The 27,740-nt window shown below is 35.2% G+C and overlaps 1 protein-coding gene across 1 annotated transcript in view; it reads right to left on the bottom strand.

Moving 5' to 3' along the window:
* The window catches only part of LOC101896930 (serine-rich adhesin for platelets), a 74,378-nt gene that overhangs the window by 12,238 nt on the left and 34,400 nt on the right, over nucleotides 1-27,740 (bottom strand). Inside the window, exons 2-4 of the mRNA XM_020036718.2 lie at nucleotides 19,807-20,087; nucleotides 9,809-10,979; nucleotides 5,498-5,618 (exon numbers count right to left, since the gene is read on the bottom strand). Coding sequence (XP_019892277.2) covers nucleotides 5,498-5,618; nucleotides 9,809-10,979; nucleotides 19,807-20,087 — 1,573 coding nt within the window. The remainder of the gene's footprint in view (nucleotides 1-5,497; nucleotides 5,619-9,808; nucleotides 10,980-19,806; nucleotides 20,088-27,740) is intronic.

Raw genomic sequence — 27,740 nt, forward strand, 5'->3', positions numbered from 1 at the left:
GTGGTAAATTCTTTAGAGGTTTTATCTTCATTCCGCCCGGACACATGTTTGCTGCGACCATGCCATGCGACACAAGGTAATATTTTAAGATTAGTTATTTTTGATAAACGAGAACGAAAAAAACACGAAACGTTAACAACGGAAATAGAATTTGCTGTCCTACACATCATTGCATACAAGCCAAGCTATCCCCACCGTTGTCCCTGTGCATTAACTGGAGGAGGAGCAAATGCTCACTCCCCTCCAGAGTTCTGTTTTGTGGTTTTGTCTTCTTATCATTCAAGTTGTCTTTTTCTTCTGTTGCCATTTTCAGGTTCGGATTTCATTCCGGTGTCATTTTCACTCTTGTGAAATACTCCTCATGTACGAATTACATCTATCATTGAACTTTATCTGAAATTGTGCATCTCACACACACACACACACACACACACCTCTCACCCTCCACGCTAGTATTAAATCCCGCCATGTCTTCAACAACATTTGTACAGCGTGGCGAATTCGGAATTCGGTTTTGAGGTTCATGGTCGTTCTGTATATTTTTGTGAAGTGATTTATTGCATCGAGTGTTTGTATCGCAATGGTCGAGTCGAATATTTATGCGTTGAGTTGATGAATGATGTGGAACATTTGTTTATGGCAATTTGATTTTGTGTGAAATATTCACAGACAAAAAACCAACATTAAATTAAGCGTTCATAATTTTTTTAATATTTGAGTTTTTTACAAAGGTTTTAATTATAAAAAATAATACAAAGAAAAAATTTACCTTGAGTCAGAAAGGAAATGCATTTTCGAGGTGATGGTGCTTAAGACATTTATTTCGGATTTAGTCTGTTTTGAAATACAACAACAATCTGTTACTAGGGGACTTCAAACCTTACATTTTTTACTACAGGGAAAACTAATTGGCTGGAATTGATGGAGTAGATCAACCGCTTATTGCTCGACATAACAGTGTCAATGTGTCAATGCAATCCCATACAACATTTCATAAAAAGTACCATGCTTTGGTGAGAGGGCAGATAACCAATTGGAATTCTTTGGATGGCTCATATTGTATTGGAATAATGATAAAACTACCTCTCACAGGATTAAAACCAATTAAAAATAAGGGAGAAATATACGTTGGGGCTATACCCAAATCTTAACCGATTTCTATAAAACTTGCCAAATCAATTTCTAGGCTGTATCTGATATCTTGTGCCCAATATAATTTTAGTGGAGTGAAAATTACATCTTTGGGGGACTTACATATCTTTATGGGCTCTGAAAAATTAAGAATACTTAGAGAGAATGAGAAATGATTAAAAATCAATCGTCTGGTATCTCTAGTGTCTAAGTCTAAGAATTTTTTTAAGAAATCCACCATTTAGTGAACCTCTAAGTCTCAGAAAAAAATTAAGAATTAAAAAAATATTTAAATATAACTCTTGAAGAATTTAAGCAATTCGTTGAAATATTCACGACATTAACGGAGGTTCAGCCAAATCTTCATGACCTTTAGATAAGTTTGAAAATTTGCTTAAAATACACAATTTATGACTTTTTGATAAGCTCCAGGCCAGAAAAACTACCATTTCGGAATAAATGATCTTAATTAAAAGACCACAATGAAAGGATTAAAAAAAGAGGCTCACTAATAAAAAATCAGGAATATGGCCTGAGGAAATATTAAATAAGTAAGAGGGGCAGATCATGTGATACCCTACAAAACTACAATATGTTAGAAGACTCTTTATGTCCAAATCCATTTTGGAAGATTTCGCTTTTGAAATTATGTCATGGAGCAGTGCTCAGACATTACCATTAGCTTTTTGACCAGGGACATTTGTCCAATATTTACGCACTCCGTCGTGCTCTTAGTTGTTGTGGTCAATTTTACAGCTAAATATAATCCAATGGTCATCCAAAATGTGAGAATTCTTCCTGTCCTTACCTCTGTTCTCAGGGGTGCCGATTTGTTTCAATCGTGTGATCAGGAAAATGTTTCTGTTTTTGTTACATTTGAACCCCCTAAATATTTTGCTATCATCTCCAAAAGCAAAAGGCCCCTCTGTATCTCTAAATTTAGACTCACCTATATGATTAGCTTGTCTACGATATTTGGCTATATTTGTCAATAAAATCAGAATAAAAAAGCTAGTAGTTCGCCTTTTTGTGTATTTTGGATATCACCTGAAAGTAATGGTGGTATTTTTTCACACAAAAGTAGTGGTCCATTCTACCCGCTGTCCTAAACCCTAACTTCATGCGAGAGTTCGTATCGTTTGGTTTCTATTTGTGACCTTTATAACATTTTTAGTTGTTTGTCCATTTAAACCCCCTAATATATTGCGGACATCTTTTAAAACAATAGGTCTAGCCCTTCTGAGCCCACAAGTACCCTTAAGAAAATTGAGGATCGGACGATATTTGCAATACTTATATAATATCTCCAACCTGTGTTGTAAGGTGAAAAATATTACAAAATATACACTTCGATGTTATAAGTCAAAATAAAAAAATCGCATGCGATAAAAAACATGAAAAAATAAAAAAAATCACAAAATACTACAAAATCTATATGAACATCATCTTTTTATGTGATTTGTTTTGATTTTATACTTTTATGCCAAGAAGCCATTCTGAATTGACAAAATTTGTAAAAATCGGTCCAGCCATTCTTGAGATATAAGCATTCTAACTAACATCCCCTACCTTTGTATACACACATTGTATAAATTTCGCTTGAAATATCCGATATATTTACTATCGGCATCTGCGTAACGGTCAGAATAGGCCTGTTCGTCTATCTGTAATTTCGCCGGTAATAAAAATATTCGTTGTTCGTCTATCTGTAATTTCGCCGGTATTAAAAATATTCGCGGTTTAATGGAAAATTTGACTTTTATTTAATACAATGATATGGGCTGTACACCCACTTAATATTATCCGATGACCATCAAAATTCGAAAACTTCTACCCAGCCCTAAGCCCTAGCCCCACGCTAACTTCCGCGTCGATTGGTCTATAATTGCAACCTGTAGAGCAACGGCAGAATCAGTAAATTTTATTTCATCTATTTATTTTTAAATTTTTGGTCCATTTCAACCCCTAAATATTATGCGATCATCTCCAAAAGCAATAGAATTCTATTCTGGCCCTAGCCCCACCTCTATTCTAAATTTTGTGAAGATCGGGCCATAATTGCGACCTGTAGAGTGATTACAAATTAACATGGACAGACGGCCAGACGAACCGACGGACATACATAGCTACATCGACTCAGCTCGGCGAGATAGGAAGATCCATATATACTTTCCTATGTGGGAAACCAATATTTCGAGGTGTTCCATAATTTTTGGCCCAATCAAAGTTATATTACCTCCAACACATAGTATTGTAAGGTATAAAAATCCAATATATAACTTTTAGAGGATCCTAAAAAGTTCTAGAAAATAAAAAAAAAAAATATGTTGAAAAAATCTAGATTTTGGAATCTCGAAAGAGAATCGAAATATTCTATAAGATTTTCATGATTTACAATCTTTAGCGCACGGCTCCACAATTTTTTTTTGAATTTTTATGTTTAAAGAGTTTTAAAAATTCCAAATATCTTAAAACCCAGGGCTCAACGGATCATTAAAAGGTTAAACAAGTAAAAAAGCAGCAGGTTCGGGTGGGCCGAACTTTGAATACCCTCCACTATTTGGAACGAATTAGGAAATTCTCAAAATATTAAATCCATTAAAAATTCCTTTAAAATCTTAAAAATACCGAATATCGGAAGATGCAGATATATTGGGGATATACGATATTGTGGACCTATATAGACAAATCCATATCTGGGGGTAATGTACTCACAAGGAACTTCTTGTGTGGAATTTCAGACAATTCCATTGAAAAATGTGGCTATTATCAGGAAAATACCGAATATGTGGGGGCAGCGTTTTATGTGGGCCACACGATATCGTTGACCTATATAAATAATTCTCTTTCAGAGGGTAAAGTGCTCAGAAGGAACTCCTTTTGTGGAATTTCGGACAATTCCATTGAAAAATGTGGCTCGAACTTGACCTGCCTGCAGACAAAAAACTAATCTGTGCAAAATTTTAGCTTCCTATCTTTATTCGTTTTGACTGTAGCATGATTACAACAGACGGACAGAGCTAAATCGTCTTAGACTTTGACGCTGATCAAGAATATATGTACTTTGTTGTGTCTTCAATTATTATTTCGATGAGTTACAAACGGAATGACGAACTTAAGATACCCTATATACTATGTATGGTGGAGGGTATAAAAATCCATCCTTTAAGGCTTTAATATAGGCTAAAAATTATATGAAGAGTCCACGATACAGAATTCAAACAAGTTTTAGAAATGTTCGACTTTTAAAAATTCAAAACTTAATGTACACAGTTTTTTATGGATTTGAGCTTTTAGAATAAGTTGTGTTTGAAAGAGGCTATGAGGTCCTAGCCTACCTCAAACACTACTTGTTCTAATCATTCATCAACATTTTTCTTATCAACGACTCTTTCCAGTCATTAAATAAATTATCAATATTCATCAGCATCAAATTTGACAATATTTTTCAAAATAATTTTCAAATTTATTATGTAACAGATGTCAATTTTTGTTGTTTAGAAAAAAATACGATTGGCATTTCCCCGAAATCCCAACAGATAGTAGTTATCATGGTTGCTTTACTCAGTTCATATTGTTCGTCAAAGTTTTGCTTCATTAACATTGGTATAAAGAACAAAAAAGAAGGAAACTTGGTGTGAATCAACAAAATTATAGCCTCAGGTAAATATAAGTTTTGCCATAGTAATATTTGAATAAAATACCAAAATTTTACTAAGTCACTTATCTGTAGTTGAGAATAACACATCCGTCTATGCTGCTTTGTGTGTGCTTAACACAAATAAATGTTAACAATGACTTTTAAATAAATTTCCTTGCAACAAATCACTAAAAATCTATTCAAACATCCGGAATTTCCCCCCCCCCTTCGTACACACACACAAAACCCTTAAATAAACAAATACCTACAAATGCTTTTCCGTTTCAAATGACAAGCAGAAAATCTTAACGAGCCGATAAGGATATAATCCCACACACACACCTCCACACATACACAAGTCGAGAAAACAAATCTCTGAGATTTATGTGCAAATCTACTGCCCCCAAAAATGTAAATGACTAATCAACATCTGGGCGATAGATAAACATAAAATGAATAAATAAATAGATAAATAAACTATTAAATATTTTTGGGTGTTGGATTCAATCTAATCATTTCTCAAAAAGAGCCACATGAAAAGGGTTTGAGTAAATCACATAATTTTGAATATTAATTAGGTAAACATAAGACATCATGATTAGCCAGCAAATGATGAACTATAATTTTGTAATTTATGACAATGTGTTTGAGAGTTTTTTTTTGTTGTTTAATGACCTGCTCATGTAAATATTTAAATAGTTTATTATGTTGTATGATGTTGCTTACCTATAGATAAAGGCTGGCCATGCCTTGAACGTATCGATGAGGCTCGTAACATATCCATAATTAAAGCTTGTCCAGTAAGTTGTATGCCTCCAGGAACAATTTTAAGTTGGCCCATGCCTTCCTATGAAAAAAATGAATGGATAAATTTGCATTATTAATATGGAGATTGGGGGGAAAGTTTATCAATGTCATTCTATAAAGGTCACAAGATTAATTATAAGATTTTGTTGAATAAACCTATGACCGATGATAAAATGCCTTAAGAAGAATTGCATAATTTACTTTCACATAATTTGTGATATAGCTGTGTAAATTACTCTTTAGGTTGAATAATGTTATTACAACAGAAAGAAATGACAAAGAATAAAATGTCATATTTTAAGAACACATCAATTTAGCATGTGTCCGACGACCTCATTTTCTAATTATACAAAAAATATGCCACAAATTATGAGTTCCAATAAAAATATGGGTTGCCAGTAACGAAGTAGCTAATTAGGTTATCTCTTCAATTTTTTCATGCATAAAACGATGCCACTCAAAATTATTGAATTGCCCGGAATTTTACACATGGAACTCTTTACTCTGGTGGATTTTTTTATACCCTCCACCATACATAGTATGGAAGGTATATTAAGTTCGAAAATTTTAAAATAAAATTTCAGACCTAACAAAGTATATATATATTCTTGATCAGACAAAAATTCTAAGACGTCCGTACGCCTGTCCGTCTGTTGCAATTTCGCTAGAGTTACAACAAATTAAGATAGGAAATTTTACACAGATCAGTCTTTTGTGTGCAGGCAGGTCAAGTTCGAAAATGACAAATTGTTGAATGAAATTGTCTCAAAATCAACACAAAGAGTTCCCTCTGAGTACTTTACCCTCTGGAAGAGAATTGGCTATATAGGTCCACGATATCGTATATTCCTCATGTAACGGTACCTACCGGTATTCGGTATTTTGATGATTTTAGCCACATTTTTCAACGGAATTGTCTGAAAATCCACAAAGGAGTTCTCTATAAGTACATTACCCCCTGGAGTACATTATCCCCTATATAACGGTTCCTCCCGATATTAGGTATTTTGTTGATTTTAGTCAAATTTTCAACGGAATTATTTGAAAATCCACAAATGAAGTTTCCCCTGGAAAAAAAATGTACAGGGTGAGATGAAAAACTTGTAACCAACTTCAGACTGCTGTCATTTCTAAGCCACTCGTCCCACAGATGTTAAAATTATTTCAGTGGCAGCTCATTATATTGTTTACAAGCGTACAAAAGCATTTTGGTCAGAGTTTTCCAGAAAAAAAGTTATTCGGGATGGAATTCTTTATGTTTGGCTGAAAAACCAATATTGGCCATCGTTAGAGCACTCCCATCATCGTAACATCGCTGGTTACCGTGATACTGGTAGCATAGACCGACGTCAAGGAAGTGTACAGTAGAAAACAGCAGAAATAGTTCGAATAGTAAAGGAGCGCCTTGATCGAAACCCGCGTCGCAGTGGCTGAAGAAAATTTGGCTCGTGAGCTGAACATATAGCAATATTCCATTCGGCAAATATTAAAAATGAGCTCGGGGTAAAGCCATTGAAATTCAAAAAAGTGCAAGAACTTACACACCAACAAGAAGAAAATAGACTCAGAAGAGCTAAAGAGTTGCTTCGCTTGGCCGAAAGTGGTGAACTGCCGAATTTGGTTTTCTCCGATGTGAAAACATTTGTGGTCCAGCAGTTTGTAAACAAACAAAATGATCGTGTTTACTTGCTAAAGAGGTCAGCTGAAAATGTGTACCTTCGGTTGGGCATCAGAACTCAAGCGCCTGTCATGGTGATGGTGTGGGCCCCCATAACAGCCGATGGTCGCCTTCCGCTCGTATTAGTCGACTGTGGCATCAGAATAATTGGCGAATATTATAGCGAAAATATTCTGGAGGGTTTATTAAAGTCTTGGGCATGCAAACATTTTGGCCGCAGACCTTGGACCTTCCAACAGGACTCAGCACCATCGCACTCAGCACGCACCACCCAAGAATGGTTACAAAATGAGGTTCCTCGCTTCATTTCCAGTGCACAATGGCCACCAAAATATCCGGATACCAATCCGTTGGACTATTGTGTCTGGAGTATTTTGGAAAGCAAGGTTGGTACTAAAAAATACGAAAGTGTAGATCACCTCATGCAAGCGCTTCGCCGGGAATGGGCCAAAATACCGGAGAGCAAACTTTCGGGCGATGTGTGATGGTTTCGTAGGCCGTTTGAAGGCCATAATTCGTGTCAAAGGTGACCATTTCGAACAAATCTAAACTTATTCTAAAATTTGATGCTATATCCGTATTTGATGTTTTCATTCAATAAAATTAAAAAAATAAAATGTAAAACTTATGGCGTTTGACATTGTTGCAGTTTTATAATCTCACCCTCTGTTTACTTGTTGGTATTGATCTCGAAATTGTATTTTTGTAGTCAAACACACCACATTTTGCTTCGCTGTTTTTTTTTCGAAACTATTGAACTTTGTATTGATTTGAAGTGTTTACCTTTTGCGAGAGAGGTACACGAATTAATGGACTAGTGGACCCTAAGCCCCTTCCTTTATCCGAACTTTGTGCATCAAATAAAAAAATAAATATCAGACATTTATTTCTTTGTTTGATGCACAAAATTCGGATAAAGGAAGGGGCTTAGGGTCCATGACCGTTATATCGATAAAGTACATTTCTGCGGTATAAAATTATGTGTTTATATATATCGATATATCGATAAAGTACATTTCTGCGGTATAAAATTATGTATTTGCTATGTAGAGATTAGGCTAAGGCATAAGAAATAATATTTATTAAAGAAAGTGAAGTGAGCATCTGAACAGGTGTTGTAAGTACGTATTCTAGTACACATTACAATTTCAAAATATCGGATTGTAGCCATATCAGTTTGAGTTAAACCTTTCAAGTCATCTAAAATCTGTCATTACCGCTAAGCTGGGCTTATGTCTGGTAGTGAAACCTTTAAATCTCCTCAGCATTTCCCAGATGGTTTGTATTTTCAGGAAATATAAATATTGCACTATTTTCTACCAAGAATAAATTTTAATTTTGAAAAATAATTTAAACCCAGTAAGGTAAACTTAAAAGACGGGCGGGCCGACTATATGATTCCCTACACCACTATGTATATTTAGTAGAACTCTCGTAAAAGAATGGTTTATATTGCAATTTCTGAGTTCTATGACATATCTGGTACACAATATCATTATGGTAGAGTTCATATTCCGAAAGTTGGAGATTTAAAAACCAAATCGGACGAAACATATACATGGGAGTAAATTTGACATTTTTCCTTCTATGCTAAACTCGGTTGAATTTCGAAAATTCACTTCATTTGGGTTATTATCAGCTATTTGGTGCACAATAAACCTGAAATCGAATAATGATATTTATGGAGGCTATATCCAAATCTGAGCCGATCTTCACAAAATTGAAAACAGCTATTTCTTGGCTAGATATCCGATGATCTGGTACCAAATAGTATTCTTGTATCGTGCACCAAATTTAAAGTACTCATTTCTATACCAAATTCGGTCTGAAGTGCCAAAATTCACACCATTTGGACTGATATTAGCCATTTAGTGCACAAAAAAATAAAATCGGATGAAGATATATATGGGAGCTATATCCAATTCGGAACCGATCTTGATAAAATTTGAATCATGAATTGCTGGGCTGTATCTGATATCTGGTGCAAAATATCAGTCTCGTGGAGTGCATATTACAAATGTGAGGAATTTAAAAACCAAATCGGAGGAGACATATATATGGGAGCTATAGCTATATCTGAACCGATTTTCATTAAATTTAAAGCACATGCTTGTAGGCTGAATTCGGTCGGATGTGGCAAAATTGATGCCATTTGGACTGATATTACCCATTTGGTGCACAAGAAACCTAAAATCGGATGAAGATATATATGGGAGCTATATCTAAATTTGGACTGATTTTCATCAAATTCAATAAGGTTGGACCTTGAGCCATACAAATGTTATTTAGAAAATTTCACTCAATCGAATAATAAATGCGACCTGAGTTTTGTTTACAAAAATACATGGACAGACGGACGGACATGCATAAATCGACTCAAAATGTGATTCTATGCAGATCATCAAAAGGAACTATGGGTCTATCTCGTTTTCTTCTCCATGTTACAAACAAATGCACAAAGACATTATACCCTTACCACTATGTGGTGTAGGGTATAAAAATATATATATGATATAAATTTAAAATTTCAAAATCATATGATCTTTACCTACCGTTGAGAATTCCATGACCTTTAGTATCCACAGCGTCAGACCCAAATTGACAATGATTAACAACATTAGCAGCACCAGCAGGGTGTAGAGGCATTTTTTCCGCCAACCGATCAGGCCCAAATTCATTTCAATGTCATCGACTAGACTGGAGGTGTTGCTAAAACCCTTGGCAGTTGTTGTGGTCCCACTGCCGCCACTACTGCTGGCTTGCATTGTCGACGAGAGTTTCTGTTTTTGCCGTTGATTTTGGGCGGTGATGCGGTTGCGTTTTGACGAGGCCGTTGTTGAGTATGGAAATTTGTTGTTGCTTTTGGAGTTGCTCGAGGAGGGATAAGTTGCTGTTGTTAGTTGGCCGGGGGGTGATGATAAAGATGTTGAGGTTTTTCCTGCAGCACATTTAGTGTCATGCACTAAATCCACTACACCATCCGCTATGAATGATGTGGGCAATTGTTGCTGTTGTTGTTGTCTACAGCCGGCAGTGGTAGATAGAAGGGGTAAGGTGTGGATACGGCGTGTTGAACGTGCGCTCGATGTACTGCCGTTAAGGTTTTCCGTTATAGTTCCGTTTCCGCCCGCTATTAGGGAGGATGTGGACGATGAAGCGTAGTTAACACCGGCGTTGTCAGTGATAATCACACCTGTGCTAGTATTTATCACCGTCTTTGTATCATTTGGCTTGTTGTAACGCTGATAACGAATAGCTTGTTGTTGTTGATGCTGCTGCTGTTGTTGTTCCTGGTTCCAGTGTCTTAAAAGGCTTGTACTGCTATGACATCCTTTGGTGTAATCTTCGTTTAAGTTTGTTGCACTTTCGCCACTGCCTATTGGCCCTTCCGCATAGACACCTTTGGCCAAGTTATTGTTGAGCAGCAGACGCTCCTCCTGCTGCTGCTGCTGTTTATTTAGCAATTGTTCTTCCTCTTCTCGTAGCAGTTGTTGTTGCTTTTTACGTTTAAATGTTGAGGTGGGTGAAGTGAATACAAAAGTGGTACCTGAATCGGAATTTTGTTGTATCTGTAGCTGCTGCTGCTGTTGTGGCAATGTTTTATGCGAATCGACGACCGTCAACGCCGATGCAGAGCTGGGCAATGTTGTGGCATTAGAAGTCTGTGAAAGAATTTCGGGAGGTTGTAGTAAAGTGCCATTGATCGCATAACCATTACTTTTACTACGGGGTTGAATTTGGTTTAGGTTTGGTTTGGTTATTTTGAGACGAGTTAAGATGATGGGAGGAAGTTTTGGTTGGTTGGTAAATCGATATAATTTTTTTTTATTTTGATAGTAGTGGTTGGTGGTTTTGGTGGTGGTGGTGAAGCAAATGTTTTATTTTATTATTTTTTTGTTTGGTCAATGCATGGAAAAAGGTTAGAAACAAGTAAAGATAAATATGCAAATAACGTCATTAACAACTGGTATAACAATTGGAATAGTGATTTTATTCTAGATTAGAGGTATAACAAGGCAACATAACATGACATGCAAGTGTGAAGCTTTTGCTAACGGAATATATTACTAAAATAACTACTATTGGGATTTCTAAAATTGTAGGAAATGCAGGATCCTTGGGAATATTTTATGTGTCTTCTTAAGTCATGTAAAAGCAAATTATATCTGTAACTTTTATGGGATTGAAAATCAAATTTATCAGTTTATGTTTCGTCCGTCTGTCTGGCTGGCTGGTCCGCACGATAACTCTCGAAGGGATTATCCGATTTGGTCCAAACTTGTATGTCGTAATATTTTTGTCAAACTTAGATTGAGTTCGGAGATGGGCAATATTGGTCCACTCCATGTGGTACTTCCCCTACAAAATGTCGACATTTGCAAAAAATGTATTTTCTGCACAGAAAGAAAAATGATAAGCCGATTTTCCTTCAAATTTGTACGCCATCAAGTACCTTCCCCACAAAGGGTCAAAATTTGGAATAATTACAACACTTATAAAATGTGGTGTAATAGTCCGATTGTTATCAAATTTCACACAGTCTAATATTTATATTAACCCAAGGTCTGGTGTTAACATGGAATATATCGGTCCACTTCATCTGGTACCTCCCCCACACAAGATCGAAATTTTCAAAAAAAAAAAAGAGAAACAATAATCATAACAAATATTCGAAAATTGACTGAGGGTATACATATGTCGGCAAAAACGACCGAAACTTTTTTACTTTTCATCAAACATGGATCGAGTTCAGAAGTGGGTAATATCGGTCTACTCCTTTTAGTACCTTAAAGAAAATATTTGAAAGAGCAAGGATCATCCGATTTTGATCGAACTTTTTATACCCTCCACCAAAAAAAGTATGGAGGGATTTTACCCACATTTTTCATCGGAATTGTCTGAAAATCCACGCAAGGAGTTCCTTGTGGGTACTTTATACCTCGGCAGAGAATTATCTATATAGGTCCACGATATCGTATAGCGCTCATATAACGGTACCCCCGATATTCGGTATTTTGATGTTTTTAGCCATATTTTTCAACGGAATGGTCACAAGGGTTTCTTTGTACACTAGAGGTTCTTTGTGAGCACTTTACCCCCCGACAGAGAATTCTCTATATAGGTTAACGATAACATATAGCTCCCATATAACGGTACCCCGCGATATTCGGTATTTTGATGATTTTAGCCACATTTTCCAATCATATTGTCTGAAAATCCACACACGGAGTTCTTTGTGAGCACTTTACCCCTGAAACGGAATTATCTATATAGGTCCACAATATCGTATATCCCCCATATAACGGTACTCCCCTATATTCGGTATTTTGATGATTTTAGCCACTTTTTCCAATGGAATTATCTGAAAATCCACACAAAAAGTTTCTTGTGAGTACTTTACACGCAGACATATATTTGTCTTTATAGGTCCACAATATCGTATATCCCCCCATATTTTTGGATTTTATTTTAATGGATTTTATTTTTTTTTTGAAAATTTTCTAATTCGTTCCAAAAGGCCCGGCCGAACCTACTGCTTTTTTTCGTGTTATATCCTAATATTTGCATTAACAGTTAGTTAGGTCAGGTACGAAAATGGTCAATATCAAGTAACTCCGCCACAAGGACATTTGCCCATCAAGTACCTCCACCACAAACGGTCAAAATTTTGAACTCTTATAAAATGTGACATAAACGTCCGACTGTCGTTCAATTTCACACTTCACAATATTTTAATTCACCCAAGATCTGGTGTGAAGATAGGCTTCTGGTACCCTCCCTCAATTTTTGAATATCTATGAAGCACATAAAACAAACTTGGCACATTTTAATATATCTATCAACACAAGATCTGTTGCGATGATGGTAGATATTTGTCTACTCCTTCTCGTACCTCCCCCTACAATGGGTCAAAATTTTGAATAACCAAAACGATCATAAAATACGAAATACGCATTCGGTTCTCTTCAAATTTCACACATCCCAATTTCTTCCAACACAAGATCTGCTGTGAAGATGGGATATATCGGTGCTCTCCTTCTAGCAACTCCCCCACAAACATCCGATTCCATTCAAACTTGACACATTTCATCATTTCCGTCAACACAAGATCTGTTATAAAGATGGTAGAAATCGGAATTCTTCTGATACCTCCCCACATGGGGTTCACGATTTTGAAAAACAAAACGATAAAAGAACGCGAAATAAGCATCCAACTCTCTTTAAATTTCAGACACCACACCCACAAAGGGTCACAATTTTCAATACTTTTATCTGTCAGAACTTGCCACACAAGTCAGCGATTCTTCAGGACTTGATATATCCAAATATTTCTCTCAATCAGATATCTGAGATGAATATAGAATTTACGATTTCGGATAAAATTGGATATAAATGTTTGATTTTCTTGTAATTTTGCCTATACCAAGAGTTTTATTTGCATTGGATGAAGTGTGAAAATTGAATACTTCGATGCGCTTTATTTGATACCTCAAGCAAATTTCAACATTTCCTAAAGATTATCACATATTTCATATAAAGTGAGGGAAGTAGTCGACGTAAAAAACCTGACGCGTCGCAATATTTATATTATATTTATTTGGGCCTGATACGAAATGGACAATATTGGTCTATTCCTTCGGATCATAGTCTATGAGTTTGAATAATCATAACAGAAGTCCAAATATATTTAAATAATAGAACATAAGTTGAGGGTATACACCTCTCGGCAAAACCGACTTGTACTTTTTTTTATTTATTTTTTGTTTTTTTTGTATTTGTAAAATTTGATCACGAATCATATGGCCCACATTATAAAAAAAAAAAAATATATTGAAATTAGTCCACGATTTGGTATATTTTTCAACGAATCAAGCTAAAATTTAGTATTTGAAATTCTCGTTAAGAACCGTTACTCTGTACAAATTGGCTATGCCCTACCCATTTCCAATATCTGTGATATTTACAATTACAAAGAAATGATTTTCTTAAAAATCAAAACTCTTTAAATCTTTCTCTGTATTTATCTCCTCAATTTAAATGTACCTCCTACAGGAGTCTACTTGAATCATAACAACAACATTGTTCACTTAATGATAGATTCATAACCACTTGCTTTTTTATGACACACTTTATATTGATGGAGACCCGCGTCACGAGACGAAAAACATGAAAGACATGGCCTGACATAATTTGCTCAGTCGTAAAATTATAATTCTTTATTACATGCCAGCGCGAAGAACAATCAACCCGGAAGAGTGAAGTACCATATCAAGAACACTTAATTATGACATTAAGCCGTATACGAATTTCGAAGGCATGTCTCATTACATACATATATAGACAGATGTGTGTCCCACAAAACATTTTGTGAAAAAATTTGATGACATTTGTTTTGAGACAGTGTGGAATAAATTTTATCTAAGTGTCAGAGGAAATGGAAAAATTGTTTTTGTGTTTGATCGGCTAGGTAATGCTCGAAGAATGTTTCGCTTGGTACGCTATAATTCATAGAGAAAAAGCATTATATTTCAGAAATTCAGAAAATATATAAGTCTTATATTAATCAAACTGTAGGCTTACTCTAAGGCTTGAATGTCAAATCTTATTTCACATTTAATATTTATAAGGAAATGCGAGAATGGTATATTCTGGTGCCTCTTTCTAGTAATACAACTCCTTATCGTCAAATCGATATGAAAATTTGTGATTATTGTTTTGTACAGGGCAAAAGCCATTTGTTTGTATGGTAATTGCAAAAAATTTGTATATGGTGAAATGGATTATAACTTAAGTATAAACCAGTAAAGAAAATACAAAATAGTTTGAATAGTTAGTAGTTCTACAAGAAAACGATTATATTGCGAAGGCTATATCTGAGCCGTTTTTTCATTAAGATAATAAATAGAATGCCCCATGGTACAATGAAATCAAGGTAGGGCACTGCTACCAATCGATTTTAATTTTTCATTTCCCTGGCTAACCATGCTAAATTAAACAAGTAAAAAAACTGTAAACTCGGCCAGGCCGAATTTTGAATACCCTCCACAATTTGGAACGAATTTGGCAATTCTCAAAAACAACAAAATTCGATAAAAAGTGGACCTGCACAGACAATTTTCTGTCTTACGCTGTAGTATTCATTACGAACTTCAAACACCAAATATGAAACAATTTCCGTTGAATAATGTCGCTAAAATCATAAAAATACCGAATATCGGGAGGTACCGATTTATGGGGGCTATACAAAGACGTGGACCTGCACAGACAATTTTCTGTCTTAGGCTGTAGTATTCATTGTGAACTTCAAATACTAAATTTAAAACAATTCCGGTGAATAATGTCGCTAAAATCATTAAAATACCGAATATCGGGAGGTACCGATTTATGGGGCCTATACCAAGACGTGGACCTGCAGAAACAATTTTCTGTCTTAGGCTGTAGTATTCATTGTGAACTTCAAATACTAAATTTAAAACAATTCCGGTGAATAATGTCGCTAAAATCATTAAAATAACGAATATCGGGAGGTACCGATTTATGGGGCCTATACCAAGACGTGGACCTGCAGAAACAATTGTCTGTCTTAGGCTGTAGTATTCATTGCGAACTTCAAATACCAAATTTGAAACAATTCCGGTGAATAATGTCGCTAAGATTATCAAAATACTGAATATCGGTAGGTACCCTTATATGGGGGCTATACGAAGACGTGGACCTGCACAGACAATTTTCTGTCTTAGGCTGTAGTACCTATTACGAACTTCAAATAACAAATTTAAAATAATTCCGGAGAATAATGTCGCTAAAATCAACAAAATGTCGAATAGTCCTGCAGACTTAATATACTTTTGAGTAAAATTTTATCAATCCACTTCAATTCATTCGGAAACTAGAGTGATTTCCTCAGACGGACAGACGGACAGGCGGATAGACGGACATCGCAAAATCAACATAGAATTTTATGCTGATCAAAAATGTATGTACTTTTTATGGTCTAAGATGTATATTTCGAGGTGTTACAAACGGAATGTCAAACTTAATATACCCTACATACTATGATGGAGAGTATACAAATTGTTGAGAAAATATTCAAATTCAAATGAATCAATCACTACGTATGTATAGACAAAATTTACATTTTTTGTTGCGAAATAAATCTTTAGAGATATATAGAACATGATTTTGAAAAAAATGAAATTTTTCTCGTTTTTTGTTTATTCAAAATCAATCCAACAGGTTGTTTTGTTCAGTTGACAACTTGCTGCATTTGTTGATAGTAATTCTGACATTACAATCCGTACAGGTAGGTCTCTCTACTTTCAACTTTTTCCAACTTATCCTACATTCTCTTTATTGTACCATGAAATGTCAAATCTTTTTCACAACTTTTGAAAAATTAGGATTAAGATTATTCGAGTCCGTACATTTTAGGTGCTTATACGATTATTAGTTTGATCGAAAGTATGAATCCTGAACTTTACCACCAAAAGCGTATCATTCGTCCTTTATTTTGAAATATTGCTTAAAACCACATTTAAATGGGATCGTAACAATTCGAAATATTCTGAAAAAAAAATTCTTCATAAAATTCCAACATAGGTCTCAGAATACTTCAAAACTCGAAACCTACGTAAACGCCAGATATTTACATCGATTTTGCCAAGAACAAGTTAAAAACTGACCTAAGCTTGTTATAAATATTACAATGTCCCAGATCACAATATTACAATGTATCGATTACGTACTTCACTTTATATGGGATAACTTTTGGAAAATGTTGAAAAATGCATGAGGTACCTGATATAATGGACTGAAGAATTCCACTTCAACAAATTCCTATAAAAATATTGGGATGTGCAAAATTTAAAGAAAATCGAACATTTGTTTCCAATTTTAGAAATTGTTGACCCTTGCGGCGGAAGTACATGAAGGACTTGTCCGTTATATTCCATCTTCACGCCACATCAGATAGAAAATATTGAAATGTGCCGAGTTTAAAAGGAATCGAGTACATACTTCGCGTTTTATGAGCTTCATGGTTATTCAAAATGTTTACCCCTTGTGGGGGAAGTACCAGAAGGAGTACATCGATATATTCCATCTTCACCAGAGATCTTATGCTATCGAAAGTGTAGAGAAGTGTTAAAATTGAGGAGAGACTGATGCTTATTGCGCATTTTATGAGAGATATAATTATTCAAAAGTTTGTCCCTTTGTGGGGAGGAACCAGATGGTGTGGACCGATTTATCATCTTCACAACAGATCTTGTGTTAATAAAAGTTTTGGGATGAGTGAAAGTTATAATAATTCCAAATTTTGTCCCTTTGTGGGGGAGTTACTTGATGGAGTGAGATATGAGGTACAGTTATATGCGGCCGTTATCTAAACCAACCAAAACATTTTCAATAACAAAAGTCCTGCGGATCTAAAACACATCTAAGTAAAATTTTGTCAACCTGCTTCATTTTATGTAGAAGCTAGAGAGATTTTTACAGACAGACATCGCTAAATCGACATAGAATATTATGCTGATCAAGAATACATATGCTTTGTTGGACCATCAAATGCATATTTCAAGGTGTTACAAATGAAATGAAAAACAGAATATACCCTACGCACTGTGGTAGAGGGTAACCCAATAATATTTTCGCAATAAAATGGATATACATTTATGTCTCTCCAAACCTAAATAACGTTCGAATTCCGAGTAGAAATAAAATATGTTTTATTGCGTGGAGGGTATCAAACCTTTAGCCCCGCCGAATTTAACTGCCTTATTGAAACAAAGGGCATACAACATTGGATATGGCCGAAATTTGATCCATTAAAATAGGGTACAATCTAAGTCTCTCTTTGGAGAAAATTCGTTTCAGGACATTTGGTATACGTGTCCGTCCGTCTGTCTGTCGTAGTGTATAATAAATCTCGAAAAAGATATCCAAATTGGGTACAAAGCAATATCATTACTTTCCCCACACAAATTTAAAATTTTGCAAAAAAAAAAAAAATAAATAAATAAATAAATAAATCTCATATTGAGCGATGAGAGAGCAACCTATAGTTCAAATCTATAAATACAAATGATTTGTGTTAGTCATTGATTTTTTCTAGAAAGCGTGGACCGATTTTGTTTCTGCAAACTTGATATGAAAGGTAAAGTCAATATCAAGATTTATTAATTCATGATTAACAACTATTTTAGTACATTAATTTCGAAACACGTATGTACGACTATTTTAAAAATATTTCAAGGCACCATCACCATACCATCGCTCGTTACCGTAATACTGGTGGCGTAGACAAACGTCAAGGAAGTGGACGGAAAAAACAGTAACATCAGCAGAAATGGTTCGAAAAGTAAAGAAGCGACTTGATCGAAACCGCATCGCAGTGGCCGAAAAATGGCACGTGAGCTGAACATATCGCAATATTCCATTCGGCAAATATTGAAACATAAGCTCGGGGTAAAGCCATTGAAATTTCAAAAAATTCAAGAACATACACCGCAACAGAAAGAAAATAGACTCAAAAGAGCTAAAGAAATGTTTCGCTTGGCCGAAAGTGGTGGACCGCCGAATTAGGTTTTCTCCGAAGAGCAAAGAGAAGGGAAACATTCGTTGTCCAGCAGTTTGTAAACACACAAAATCGTGAACGTGTTTACTTGCCAAGGAGGTCAGCTGAAAATGTGCACCTTCGGTTGGCCACCATAACTTAAGCTCCGGCCATGGTGATAGGTGGGCCGCCGATGGTCGCTCTCCGCTCGTATTAATCGACCGTGGCGTCAGAATAAATGCGAATATTGTCGCGAAAATATCCTGAATGGTGTATTAAAGCCTTGGCACGCAAACATTTTGGCCGCAGTGCTTGGACATTCCAACAGGACTCTGCACGCGCCACCTAAGAGTGGTTACAAAATGAGGTTCCTCGCTTCATTTCCAGCGCATAATGGCCTCTAAAATCTCCGGATACCAATCCGTTGGACTATTGTGTCTGGAGTATTTTGGAAAGAATTAAAAAATACCAAAGTGTCGATCACCTCAAGCAAGCGCTTCGCCGGGAATGGGCCAAAAAAACGCAGAACAATATTTAGGAAGCGTTTAACGGTTTCATTGGCCGTTTGAATGCCATAATTCGTGTAAAAGGTGACCATTTCAAACAAATCTAAATTTGTTCTAAAATTTGATGATATTTCCGACATTTTTGCTTTCATTCAATAAAATTAAAAAAAAATGTAAAAATTATGACGTTTGACTTTGTTACAGTTTTTTTTATCACACCCTGCATAGGATTTTAATTTCTACACAATTATTGCAAAAATTCATTGATCCTCCCAATAGCCAATGATTAAAAATGCTAATTTGAAAATAAATCATATATCTGGGTTACTACAATCTGTTTTTTCTTCTTTCCATATTAATGCCATTGAATGAAATGAAAAGTAATAAAGCAAGGCAACAGAACAATTAAGCCATACATATAAAAACTACAACAATACAAATTAAAAAATAATTCAAAGAAAAAAAAAAGGAATACCGAAATGGAACTTACCGATTACTGGCAAGAGTTATTGTCTGAGGCGCTAGCACTGATGTGGAGGAGGAGGAGTAATTGTAATTATGGCTGTGCTGTTGCATACCCAGTGCACTGCTCATAGTCGCATCGATAGGCCTGTTGACGTCATTTGCTTCTACTGCTGCTGCTGCTGCTGTGGTTGTGGCTGCTGACGACGACGACGACGATGATGACGAAGATGATGAAGATTGGGACGATAATGAATTGACATTGGACGATATTAAAATTCCACCATTCAATAGCACCGGGGGAGAAGTCTGCAAAAAGAACAGAATACATATATTTTGAGGCGATGAAGGAAATCGTAGAATGTGTTTTCCGAAATACAATTTACACATGCTTATGTAAATGGGCCAAAATGAAAGAAATTTCCTCACAGAATGTACATAAATTCTTAAACCAATTAAAATACTGGATGGTGTCCAACATTTATTACGCGACTCTCAGTATGGACTCATGCAAATATGTGCCAACATTTATTACGCGACTCTCAGTATGGACTCATGCAAATATGTGTGTGTTTGTGTGTGTGTTCGAATGTAAAAGTGTACAAACAGAAGGTAAAGAATTCCCACCGAAAATTCGGAATTTTCATTTAATTGACACATCTTCGAAGACTCGAGCTGACAAATGATTGGCAATGTCTGTCTGTTTGTCGGTCTGTCCAAATATATGTACGGCCAACGAAATACGAATGTCGGCTAGTCTATCCATCACCTCGACCTACCAACCGGCAACCAAGTTGTTGTGTTATGTTTACACACAAGGGCCCTCCTTTCGATTACTTGATGTTGTGGTGGTTCTGCAACAACCACATCGGTCCCATTAACAGAGGTTAAGACAATATAAACAAACACACACACGCACGCACATCTACATCCGGATGTGAACCATCTCTCGAACGCCGACACGTTGTGCTGGTGGCACTTCACTCTTAATGTATGGACAGCACTGTATAAACAAACAAATCATTAAAAGACCATAAATTGATGGCTGCAATTTAAGAAAATGAAAAATTACGTTAATTTTTCGTATTTTCGTTTGCATTTTCAGCAACGTCCATCTGTGTCGAACTTGAGTAATATTATATTCGTGGTTTAAGTATTTTTTGATTGGCACTTACACTTTTGTGAATGTTTTGTTGTTCATAGGAATGAGATGAATCTAAGAGGATTTTTTTTTTTGATGTATTAAAAAGGTGGACTAAAACGTCTTAGGTGTTCACCTGAAAAAAAACTTGTATGGCAAACGATGCCTATTTATACCCTACAACAGTACGTGTTGGGGGTATTATAAGTTTTATTGGGCCAAAAATTATGTAACACCTCGAAATATTGGTTTCCCACATAGGAAAGTATATATGGATCTTCCTATCTCGCCGAGCTGAGTCGATCTAGCCATATATGTCCGTCCGTGCGTCTGTCCATGTTAATTTGTAATCACTCTACAGGTCGCAATTATGGTCCGATCTTCACGAAATTCAGAATGAAGGTGGAGATAGGGTCAGAATAGAACCCTATTTCTTTTGGAGATGATCGCATAATATTTAGGGGTTGAAATGGACCAAAAACTGAAAAAAATCCTGATTTTGCAGTTGCTCTACAGGTCGCAATAATAGACTAATCGACGCGGAAGTTAGCAAGGGGCTAGAGCTTTGGGCTGGGCAGAAGCCTTCCAATTTTGATGGTCATCGGATAATATTTAGTGGGTGAAAAAGGCTATGACATTTAAATAATTAAATACCATCAAATTTTCCATTAAATCGCGAATAATTTTAATACCGGCGAAATCACAAATAGACGAACAGGTCAATCCTGACCGTTACGTAGATGACGATAGTAAATATTTCGGATATATATAGCGAAGAGGACGTTAGCTAAAATCCTTAAATCTCAAGAATGGCTGGACCGATTTTGACAAATTTGTCAATCCAGAATGCCCTCATGGCATAAAAGGATAAAATCTAAAAAAAACGCATAAAAAGACGCCTATAATGATGTTAGTATAGATTTTTTAGTATTTTGTGACATATTTTTATTTTTTCATATTTTTATCGTATGCGATTTTTTCAATTTGACTTATGATATTAAAGTGTATATTTTGTAATATTTTTTCACCTTACAACAAAGGTTGGGGATATTCTATATATACTGCAATTATCGTCCGATCCTTACGAAAAGGGTAGGGTTAGGCTCAGAATGGCTAGGCCTATTGTTTTCTAAGCTGTCCGCAATATATTTAGGGGTTGAAATTGACCAACAAAAATTGTTCTGATTTTGCAGCCGTTATAACACAAATAGGGTTAGGATACAAAATCTCGCATGAAGTTAGAGTTTAGGACTCTGGGTAGAATGGACCACTACTTTGTGTAAAAAATACCAGCATTGCTTACATGCGATATCCGACGGTAGCCAAATATCGTAGACAAGAAAATCATATAGATGAGTCTAAATTTTGAGATTCAGAGGGTCCTCTTGCTTTTGGAGATGGTTCAAATGAACCAAAAACAGAAAAAAAATCCTGATACACAATTGAAGCCATTCGACATGCCTGGGCAGGGCGATAAGGACAGGGAAGAATTCTAGCATTTTTGCACAACAACTAACAACACGACATAGTTCGAAAATATTGGGCAAATGTCCCTGTTCAAAATGCTAAGGGTAATATCTGCGCAGTGCTCCGTGACATGGTTTAAAAAGCGAAATCTTCCAAAATGGATTAGGACATAAGAGGGCTTCTAACATGTTGTAGTGTTGTAGGGTATCACATGGTCGGCCCCGTACGACTATAGCCTTTGCTTATGCTAGGAACACAATTGGAGCGAACGACGAATTTTTTCGCGGCGTATGTTCGTCGTCAAAAATAAAACACATATGTGTATATGGAAGTGCACACAATCACGGCACCGGCGAAAATTTCGTCGGTCGCCGCGAACTCAATTAGCTTTATTTCTATTTCATACGCCGGCGACCGGCGAACAAAATAGTACAAGGTGGCCATACTTGTACGAATTTTATGTGTTTTAGTAAATAAAGTTACTTTTTACTTTAAAATTTGTTATGGTCACTCTACTATCTGTTACTCGTATAAAAAAACATAATTAATTTGTTTATTTATTTGTGTACTTGCGCCTGAGTGAAGATGGATATCAGTGAATTTATAATAGAGAAGATGGACATAAGTGAAATTATAATAGAGAACGTAAAGAATTATGTGTTCTTGTATAATTCATTGTAGTCAACAAATGAGCAAAAAGTAAACAACTTCATCAGCTGTTTTATAATTTCGTCGGTATTGTGTTCCATACGACGAATTTTCGCGGCTCATTTTGTCGCCGCGTAGGGCGAAATTCGTCGTTCGCTCCAATTGTGTTCCTAGCATTACTTGTTTAACCATACTAGCAAGAATTACCAAGATTTTTGTGAGGAATTATCTTTAATTCGAACAAAATCAATTCTTGAAGAAAAAAACTACTTTTTAACATGAAGGCTTTGAATAAAAAATCATGAAATATCAGCCTTCTTCCAGGAAGTCTGCACAAAATGTTTTGAATAATACTTCGAAAATCCTACAATATCTAAGTCTATGACTTTTGTACAATATGATATTAAAAAAATCCACGGTTGTTGAACAAGAAGTCCTTAAAACCATTTTTCGAATTAATAATAATAATAATATATCTATATATATAAATGTAAGTTGTGTTAGTTACTACGCTTATAACTTAAGAACCGCTGGATTAATTTTAACGATTCACACAAATTCGGAGTTGTCTACTCTCCGAAAAGGATAATATCCAAAAAAATCGCGTAAAAATGTGATATATTAACATTTTCATTTTGACTTTTCAAATGTACAATAGTAATGTTTTATTTTGCATGATTTTTTTTCCATTTTGACTTACTTTTTTCTAATGTACATTTGTAGTGTTTTTTTATATTTTATTTTTGAATTCGAATATTTATACCAATTTATTTAATTGACTTGATTTCTTTAGAACTGAAATTGATGGCGGGTTACATGGAAGTGTAGTAGCGAATTATGTGGTGGCGAAACGGAATAGATGATACCGAAATAATTTAACGCGGTCACACCAAAGTTAAAAGATAATTACTTTTTCTAAATCGCTGAAAAATCATGAAAAAGAGATCTCATTGCAAAAATCAAAAAACCATTTTCAATGGAATCGAATTTTAAAGTAATAGTACATTCTATTGACAAACTTTGTAAGGAAGGATCTTAAAACATTTGCTGTAAAAAATCAGCGAAAAAGTTGTAGACTTTTTCAATTTGTTATTCTTTTTTTTGTCAATTTTTTTTTTGTGAACAAAATAAAGAATTATTTTTCACTAAAAAAATTAAATAAGTGCGAAATAGGATGTTAACTGACATCTACCTTTCTACTCCAGGGCCTACATCGTGGGTTAGCTGGAAGATGCGAACACGTTTAAACAAACAAAAAATGACCGAAAAAGCTTAATGGGGCTCATTTCAAAGCGTGACAATGATCCGTCCAATGAGAGCTCAAAATGCAAAATTCTTTGGGAGAATAATAAGTAATATACCAATATTGAAATAAAAGGTGCAAAATAGTAGAGCGAATGGGACTTTTAGTAAGAAAAGGTTTTATATCCTTCCAGAAATTCTTCCCAAACATTCAAAATACCTAAAATCACTTTTGCAGGTCTTTATATCGATCATAACTCATGGATAAGGGAACAACCCGATTTCATATTTATATAACCATCTATGATTTAAGTTATTTTTGGGGTCTTGGCCGGCAACTTTTTTCATTTTTTGGCCCTTATTTGACATTTTTGTTTCTAAGGGGGTAGATAATCTCTTCGCATAAAATTTGAAATTCAGAGTAGGGCCCACATTGGTATTGACCACATTCATCAATTGATTTGGCTAAAAAAATTTATTTATGCCACCTTGGGGTAGGGAACCATCATACAGATAATTGCCACATAGGAATTTATTTAAGTAAAGTCCCCACATTGGAGTATCCCCAAGTCCACTTTCACATCTAATGTGTGGTCAGAAAAGAAAATTTTGTATTCTATTGAATTTTTAACCCCTAAGAGAATATTGGTTGGGAACGTAGATTTGGGATGTGCATCCATATGAAATAAATTGTGGAAACATGAACAAATTACAAATATAAGAAAGTAGCACGGGACCGAATATTTGTTTAATCATCATTGAATTATCCTATGATGAAAATATGGACTTTATGCCATGTTTACGTTAGAACTTTTTGTAGGGTTAACCTACTTTGAGAGGATTTATTTGAAGTAAAAGTAATGGATATGACAATTTAAATCCAAATCCAGTGGGTTAACCCTCATATATATAAACGTACTTTTAAGGGGTCTCCAACTTACAATTTAAATGGCAAATAAAATTAATTCCCATCTTATCATTCTGCCCGCAATTATGAGGTGGATAAAACTATTTTTACTTATTTAAATCACGCGAAATGCTATGACATGCTATATTGTTCTGCTATATTTTTGATTTGGCCTCTATTTGTCATCTTGGATTATAAGGGGTAGAAGAAAGTTTTCAATGTAGGTCGATGTTTCGGAGTAGTACCCATATAAAGAAGGTACCTCCTAATTTAACCACATTTCAAAGAATTTGGCTAATAATGCGTATTAGGGGGGTGAAAATCTTACACTAAAATTTCAACATATCTACAAATTTTAGAATTTTTATCCATGTTATAATACCCTCTCAAGTCCACCTTTTGGCGGACAAACAGACTGACATGGTTAGGGGGACTTATGAGGACTCTAATGCACAATCTAAGTTGCTAATGGGTTTAAAAAAGTAATTAACTTTGGCTATTCTTAAATCATTCAGCCCTCAATTATGTAGTATACAAAATACAGCAAATTCCAAATTACTGCTCATTTGACTGGAAGATTTTGCTACGATTTTTACCATATTAAAAATTAATTTGATCCCTTATATGGCGATAAGATTGATATATACTTTTTAATAGATTTGTATAGCACATCCACACAGTTGAAGCCCACGGTTTAAATATTGAAGCCCACTGGTTAAAAATGGGTACAGGTATTTTAAAACACTTTAAATCGACATGTACGTGAACACTTATATCAGTCATATCTGTGAATAATTATGCTTGGGAATATATGCATAATAGACAAAAACTACGGGCCGGCAACGCGGACCGGGCCAGCTAGTATTTTAATAATAAAGACAAAGGTTTTCCGGCTGTCCTTGAAAAAAAAATATATATTAGAGGACCCCATATTTTTAGACAGAAACTCCTAAAAAAACATTAATTAAGTTTATGAAAACATATAGTTAAAATATAGTTAAAAGCTGAAAAAACAGGGATTTCCCTTACTTAAATCCTCGAAAAAAAATCTTAATAAAGTGCCGTAGTATTTGTACGGGGAGATCTAGATTTTTTCTTAAGTTCATGATTTAATGGCATGAACTTGGCCTACTTTTTCTAAACAAGAATCTTTCAAAATCCACAATTGTTGTATATGAAGTCCCTGACAATATGTTTAGGTTTGAAGTCCTTAAAAAATAATTCTTAGATAATCTAAGTTTTGTTGATGCAAAAGCTTTGAAAGAAATAATTCAAAATCCACGATTTTCTAGCAGATTTTTGGACGTAAAGTCCTTAATGATTTTGATTTTTGTATATGGTATCCATTAAATAATTTTTGAAAAATTCTGAAAACCCCAATGATATTTTTGACAGGAGGTCTCGGAAAAGCATTTAGAAAAATTTGCGTTTACGCCAGGAAGACATTGAAACAATATTCCTAAAAATCCTAGTAAAAGGCCACAAGATTTTTTGTCCCACAAGAGCTAGTAAAAAATGCTCTTCATAATGTTCTTGCATAATATTTAGTTTATATTCAACTAATATTGGTCAGGTATGTCCTTTGTACGACCTTTGAAAAATCGACGACACTTTTCTAGGAAGTCCTTGTTGTTTTTTTCTTAAATCCACGATTCCAAATAATTCAAAACCTTTTTGAAGCTGACGAATGTTAACCAGTGTGTCCTTTTTAAGTTCAATGAGTTTTGTACAGGATATTAGAGATTCGTTTAAAATCCATGACTCATACGAGGGATGTCCTTAAAAACGTATATTTTAATACCCTCAGTCATATGGGTACAGAGGGTATATATCATTTGATACAGCCAAAACGTGCCTCATCGAAATAACGGTTTTAAACCCTAGGTGTCTTTGGACCGAATCCGTTTCAGGGCATTTGGAGTCGATCTAGCGATGTCCGCCCGTACGTCCGTCTGTCTGGCTGGTGCGCACGAAGAGAGTATCCGATTTGATCCAAAGTTGGTACAACGTAATATTATTGTCAAACTTAGATCGAATTCGGAGATGGGCAATATCGGTCCATTCCTTCTGGTACCTCCCACACAAAATGTCAAAATTTTTAAAGAAACTAATTTTTTCGCAGAATGGGAAAGGATAATCCGATTTTACTCCAACTTTGCACATTCTTATATTTTAACCAGTATTAGGCCAGGTGCGAAAATGGGCAGTATCGGTCCACTCCATCTGGTACCTCCCCCAGAAAGGGTCAAAATTTGGAATAATTAAAATTCTTGTAAAATGTTATGTAAGAGCCTGATGGTCTTCAAATTTTACACATCCCAATATTTATATTAACCCAAGATCTGGTGTTAAGATGGAATATGTCGGTTCACTGCTTCTGGTACCACCCCCACAAAAGGTCAAAATTAAAAAAAAAAACATGTTTTCTGCACAGAAAAATAAACGATTATCCGATTTTGTTTCAACTTTGCAAATCCTAATATTTGCGTCAGTGCTAGGTGTGGTGCGAAAATGGACAATATCGGTCCATTCCTTTTGGTACAACCCCCACAAAGGG

Source organism: Musca domestica, unplaced genomic scaffold (genome assembly GCF_030504385.1).
Source record: "Musca domestica strain aabys unplaced genomic scaffold, Musca_domestica.polishedcontigs.V.1.1 18, whole genome shotgun sequence".
NCBI classification, from domain to species: Eukaryota; Metazoa; Arthropoda; class Insecta; order Diptera; family Muscidae; genus Musca; species Musca domestica.